Source organism: Macrobrachium nipponense, chromosome 34 (genome assembly GCF_015104395.2).
Source record: "Macrobrachium nipponense isolate FS-2020 chromosome 34, ASM1510439v2, whole genome shotgun sequence".
Classification (NCBI taxonomy): Eukaryota; Metazoa; Arthropoda; class Malacostraca; order Decapoda; family Palaemonidae; genus Macrobrachium; species Macrobrachium nipponense.
In genome coordinates this window covers 24,992,017-24,998,589 of record NC_061095.1, presented here as the reverse complement: position 1 = coordinate 24,998,589, position 6,573 = coordinate 24,992,017, and the positions used below count along the sequence as shown (strand labels likewise).

General features: G+C 35.6%; 2 protein-coding genes across 40 annotated transcripts in view; both read right to left on the bottom strand.

Annotated features, from left to right (window-relative positions):
• Nucleotides 1-1,157, bottom strand: part of LOC135207981 (uncharacterized) — a 309,193-nt gene extending 308,036 nt beyond the window's left edge. Inside the window, exon 1 of the mRNA XM_064240056.1 lies at nt 1,042-1,157. Coding sequence (XP_064096126.1) covers nt 1,042-1,151 — 110 coding nt within the window. The 5' untranslated portion in view covers nt 1,152-1,157. The remainder of the gene's footprint in view (nt 1-1,041) is intronic.
• Nucleotides 1,158-1,283: 126 nt separating this feature from the next.
• Nucleotides 1,284-6,573, bottom strand: part of LOC135207976 (fibrous sheath CABYR-binding protein-like) — a 99,668-nt gene continuing 94,378 nt past the window's right edge. For 29 of the 39 annotated variants that reach the window (XM_064240033.1, XM_064240038.1, XM_064240011.1 and 26 more), the window contains one exon: nt 1,284-3,091. In XM_064240033.1, coding sequence (XP_064096103.1) covers nt 2,835-3,091 — 257 coding nt within the window. In that variant the 3' untranslated portion in view covers nt 1,284-2,834. The remainder of the gene's footprint in view (nt 3,092-6,573) is intronic. The other 10 variants (XM_064240046.1, XM_064240047.1, XM_064240052.1 and 7 more) reach the window with 4 other exon arrangements.

The window sequence follows — 6,573 nt, the reverse complement described above, 5'->3', positions numbered from 1 at the left end:
GCAAGTCGTAAGACAAATGCAGTTTTGCAACCACGGGGACAATTCCAAATCCTGTTAGCCTTTCTTGACTACTATGGGTTTCAGATCCGATGGATTAAGGTGAATGGGTTTCTGTCTGGTGGATGGGCGGGGCAACATTTCGTAAAACGATGTTTACCTTGCTTACGTAATGAATGTTTTTCGACTCTTGGCTCGCAATCATTGGCCATGGCGTCGGCTAGATCATTTTTACTCTATAAAAATTAAAACTATCGGGTTTAGGTTATTGATAATGCTGACAAAATTTGTGTGTAGTTGTAAAATATACATATGTCAACTTTCAGCTACATCCGATGCTTTGATAAGGAGCAAAATCCAAAAAACCGTGTTACAGAGGCCCTGAATTTCATAGTAACTCCGTCTACTATTCTAGGACAGTCTTGTACTAACTACGGTCTCCCAGGAACTACTCAGGTGTGTCAAAATGAACTGCTTTGAAGAGAGGAACAGGAGTATGGAGAGTTACGAAATAAGTTATAAAATCGTCTCTTTACTTCCCCCAGTATTACAAATGGAGCTCGAAAAAAGTTCACGTTTTTTTCTAAATAATAATAAATAATAAACTTAGGAGTGTTCTCAGGCATTCTGATAACTTGGGAGTGTTCTCGGGGATTCCGATACAATCTGGGGACCAAATCACTGTTCTGGTGACTCTGTGATAATTTCTCTTTTGTCACATGTCTGATTGGTGACGAATAGTCAATTCCTTGAGCGTCAACAGGAGCCTTGTGATACTGCAGACCAAAAACACTTACAATAGCATTTTTGGAATCAAATTTTTAATCTTATGTCCCGACTAGAATTGAATGGTGAAGGACCATATGGAGTATACTTTAATGTTGCATGATCAGGAGTTATATTTTAAGAAAACTGTATAGAATTGTGGCAAAATTACTAAGAGACATTGATTATGTATTAAGAAAACTTTACAGAACTGAGACTCAAATAAATATCTTTCTCTTTAATGTGAGAAAATCTGTTACCAACGACAAATCCACTTACCTGACATTTGATTCAGTCTTAAATAGCTTATATTTTCCAGGTCTGCATGTAATGAGAAAAATAGAACGGGTATTAGCAACTAAGGCATTGAATACAAACATTGTTTTCATTTGTGTTTTCAGCTTTTCTTCATCAAACTCTTTCTAAGATTAGGATCCGATACTATAACGTACATTTAAACATAAAATTATAGAAATAAATACTGACGTACTTGGGGTGAAACTAAAAATAAAAAACCATAATCACTTTTGTATGTTTAACATCTTTATTGTAGACAAGACATCACTGCCGGGTTTTTATTTTTGGGGGAAAGAAGAAGATAATGAAATAAGACAAGAAAATAAAATGGAGATGAAACTCACCTCGACAAAAAAAAAGTCCTTAAAGTGATCTGGTCACATTCTCTATAACGACATCCTATGAAACAATGATTTGGATTCTACTGATTTGATCCTACTCATTAATACCAGCCCTTTCCTTTTTTTATACAGAAGACTATGTAAACCTAGAAAGTAATCCCAAAGAAAATGAAATTCACTTGTGCACAGTTACAATCGCCATCATTACTGGCTGGGGAGAACCTTCTTTGCATGACAGTTCTACAGTGACTAGATTAGTTCTGGATGGATACGACTATTTATACTCAGCATCCTAAAAGCCTCTTTCCCCCTACAGCTGGGGTTCAAGGGGAATCTCAAGTCGTCTTGACAAACTAGACGTGAAGGCGTTGTCACTGCGCACTCGCGCACACGCACACCACACAGCACTTTTACAAAAAACTTATATCAATACGAACAAAGAGAGAAGAAAAAATAATAATAAAACATTCACATGCCTGAAACCGGAATAGCGACTCGAAGTGCCTACCACATTATTTGTTCTGGGATGTCATGGCTGACAGGGGAAATAGAGAGAGGACTCTTCCGAGGATTTTTTTCTTTAAAAGATACTTCGGGTCAGAAATTCTGGTCTCAGGCGGTGTAGAGTGACGACACACAACCATGTTTCTTTTCCTTTTAAGAAATGAACAGAGAAAAAGACTACGTACGAACATAAATATATATAATCCTATACATGTAAATTATCTAATCAATTTTGCTTGTCTCTTCGGCCTGATCTTTTTAGGAACTAAAGATTACTCATTACTGAAGACTTGTTCTTTTTTATTTTTTTAACAAGTCATTCATATTAAGTTGACACATAATCGGTTTTCATTTTCTTCTTGGATATACATTTTTCACTGACTAACTATCAGACTAACAACATAAAATAACTACAATAAACATTTCAAAATGGCAAATCATAAGGTGTTTTGAGCCGCGACATCACAGCGTTCGAGTTTTGTGTTTATTTGACAGCAACATCAAGAATTTTGAATGGAAACTGAAAAAGATCATATCAAACGAAATAAAGCTTGTGAATCAATGTTGTATTAGCAGTGTGCATATTGCTAACAAACAAATGAGCGTTGCAGGCGTTAAGACTGCTTGACGACAGACAGCACCAGGTTTCGAATCTCTCTCTCAAGTGTGTGTGTGCGTGTTCCGAAAAAAAATAAATAACCGTATTTACAAAGCACAATACTGAATGCACTTTTGAACAATAAAAGCAAAAAATAACATCAAAAGCTTCTCTTGTTAGCATCATGAAATATAGAATGAATCCAAGTTTGATTTGATGAACATAACAGCAACAAAGACAGGAGGGTTCAATGTTGTCTGAATCGGCATTTTGAATCGAAAGAATGGCCGCGGAAATAGATAAAAAAAAATAAAAATAAAAAATGCTGCTCTTTATTCCAGCAGATCTTCGGACCTGTTTGCGACAGCGGCGTTAGCAGCAATAGTAGCAGCAACAGCAGCATCAGCGGTAGCAGCAGCAGCAGTAGCAGAAGCGGGAGTGATGATGACGTCATCCGCTTCGTGAGATGTAGTAGTAGGTCCCTCCTGCTGTGGTGGTGGTTCCTCTTCGCCAAGGGCTTCGTCTCCTTCGGTGTCTAGGGCGGCTGTTGGCAGGTGGTCCTCCTCGGCGACGGCTTCGGCTTCTGTTCCTAGAAAAGCGCGCAACCTAGTCGTATATTCGGAAGGGGGAAAGAGAAAAGGGGGAGAGACCATGCAGCAAAGGTCAACAGAAAATAGGAGGCAATGAAGGGGAGAAGAAGTTATAAATGAAAAAAAAAAAAAGTCAAGGTAGGCTTGCGCAAGGTGTGTCTGTATATATATATATATATATATATATATATATATATATATATATATATATAATATATATGCTTAAAAATCACAGCAGATGCACGTGACTTCATTAAATAAGCGAATACCACAGAAATGATTGGCAGAAATCCAATCGCTTTCGTCTTTACTAAGACATTGTCTTAGTAAAGACGAAAGCGCTTGGATTTCTGCCTATCATTTTCCTGTGGTATTCGCTTATATATATATAATATATATATATATATATATATATATATATATATATATATATATATATATATATATATATATATATATGAATTCTTATCACATCACCGTGATTCATATATACATGCATTAAGCTACAAATGTCCTTTAAGACCGATTTTTTAGTTAATAATAATTTCGTCCTCTCGCGGGTTCGAACCAGCGCCCAGTCGATGACGTCACTGAAGTCCTGATTTCTCCTCAGTCCGCTGGGCGGTGGTTCGAACCCACGAGAGGACGAAATTATTATCAACTAAAAAATTCACCTTCGGTTAACATATATGAAAATATATTAATGCAGAGGTACAGCGAATTGGAAATTAAGGACATTTGTAGTTTAATGATATATATATAAATATCATATATATATATACTATATATATATATATATATATATATATATATATATATATATATATATATATATATATATATATATATATGGTTAGTATGACTGGGTAGGTGGTGGGCAGGTAAATAAGTGCAAGGTCACTCGTCTGCAGACCTGACGTGAAGGAATTGACACAAACTCTTCTTATACGACAGTCAACCAGCCATATAGGAAAGGGTTTGAGTCACTTATACTTCGTAAGGTCTTCGTGTATGTCGTTGTGTACGCGTATTGTGGTTTGCTGAGTGATCCTTCTATTGAAATTATTCTCCAATTTTTTTTTAACAACTCATCTGTTCATTGTCGACTTTGTTTTCCCTTTATTGAAATTCAAAACAGATTACTAATACATAACGAACGATGGTGGTTATACCTGTAAATAACTGACCTTCGAAAACAAAACAAAAGATATGCAATTCATCAAGTTGTTTAATGAAAACACACAATGTAAGAATTAATCTAATTAATTTGTCCACAACCAGACAACAGCATAGATTGAAGTAAGCGGCAAAAGAGCGTCAGAGTTTTAGGTTTTGATTTCATATCTCGCAATCTTTTGTTTTTACTAATACTGGGTTGGTACTGACTTCGGGTGCCTTCCATACAGTCTGAAAGTGCCGAGTTACCTAACCATTAAATGACAACCATGAGGACCAATCAAGCCACCTTTCCCTTCAGTTTATGGAGGTTATATTTCACCATCTGAATCTTTGAACTCTGAGACTTAAAGTTAAAATAATAATTTTGTCTTACAGCTCAAACGAACTCCTGTGAAGTCGATGTTACTCGTCGACTCCAGGCTAACACTATTGCAATTCTATATAGCAAATAATCAATAATAATTTACGACATTAATTATGAATTCATAGTTTTTTTCCAAGATTATATTATCACTAATTTAACCTTCCACGTTCTGGGAATGTATGATTGTCTCATGCAATATGACTCATACATATTCTTTCTGTTGATTGTTCTTTGCTCATACGTCCGTTATAGTTCCAAATGAATTTTCACAAGACTAATGAATAAGTAGCTTTAAATGATCTAAATACGAAATCTTACGAGAAGTCCTTAAAAACCTCCCTATGCTAGAATGATAGCGAAATACCCCAGCATTTGAAATAAGAAGCTATGGATAAATAGTATAATAATGACGGAAATATTTTATGATGAGTAAAAAAAAAACAATAGATAAGTAGTAAAGACGATGGATAGATAATTATATATAAGAATAACAATACGACTAATGTAATTGATCCAAAATGTAAACGCTTTGCAGCCTTGATATTTTCACTATTTTCTTGAATACTTTGTTAATTTATTTTCAAGGAACGACACAAAGACGACAAGAACACAACCCTCCATCAGTACCTATTTCTTTATTTTCTTGGTCAAAAAATGTGAGTAATATTATCAAATAACGACCGAGGCTTCCTGTTCGCTAGCAGTGTTCCTAAATAGTGTATAACTCAACTTTATATTTTATTTCTCTATGTTTTTTCTTGTCTGGTATTTAACGTGCCCATACAAGTTATCTATAAAGTTTATCTCTAAAAAGGGCAGTTCGTGACCTCTAACTTCGCTTAAGAACGAATTATAAATAAATGACTATTTTTTTAGCAACTGCGATCGACTTGCACAATGATAATTGGCAGTATAAGATTAAACCCCTAAATTAACGAGATACTCAAATGTTCGTCTTAAATTGTTAAAATCTATATATGTCCCTCTGAAGTCAAAATTAAAACTAATGATAAATCTAAGATGAAAATGAAACCAACAGTACCCTGACACATCAGAACAGACCTGATAGCCTCTACAATCTGGGCATTTTACCTAGGGTAACGACGTGGCACTTTCCCTAAGTAAGGTGGACCTAAGGTGCCAGATTGACCTACCTCAGGCGCTCCTTCACTCACACCAATCTCACACACGGCGGGAGTTGAGTCATCTTTCGCGTGACGATGTCTCGGTAAAATAAATAAAATTATAATTTTGGGAAATAGAAGGATATTTTCACGTCAGTGGGAGGTTCCTAGCCGCGGGTATGGGTGGAATTAGGTGGATTTGGCTGGATGAAAAATCAGGAATTCTCATAGGAATATGAAAGCAAAACATGTATGAAACCTACATTTGTGGACAGGGCCACTAGAAGAAATGCTTATTATGCATCATGATTACATCTACAATTATGTATGTAATTTGACGAGAAGAACTATAAACATTTTACCTAAAATCTACTTTACACAATAACTGACAATTTGACAAACTGTACAAAACGTGAAGGAAGTTCAGAAAAGATTTTGGACACTGTTGAGTTGTCTTCGTCCAAACTTTCGTTAAAGACAAATCAAGACAGAGAAACGGCTTTTGATTATTTTTCTCAGAAGTAATGTCCAATCACAAGAAAAAACGTCTCACTCTCCATCTAGAAAGATCTGAACATAGCCTACTGTGATGACTACAGAATCCAAGCGTGTCTTAAAATCTGTAGTCGAGTCAGTGACATATGTAGTACAGGCGAGTTTCCAATTAATAAGAGAAGTGAGTAGGAAGAAGAGCTAGTTTCCAGCTGGGAAATAAAGCAAACAGAAGGAGTCAGCAGTAATGAGTCAGATTATGTAGGGGTTACTGTACCCATTTCCTTTCCAGTAACAAAAATAAATAAATAAATAAATAAAT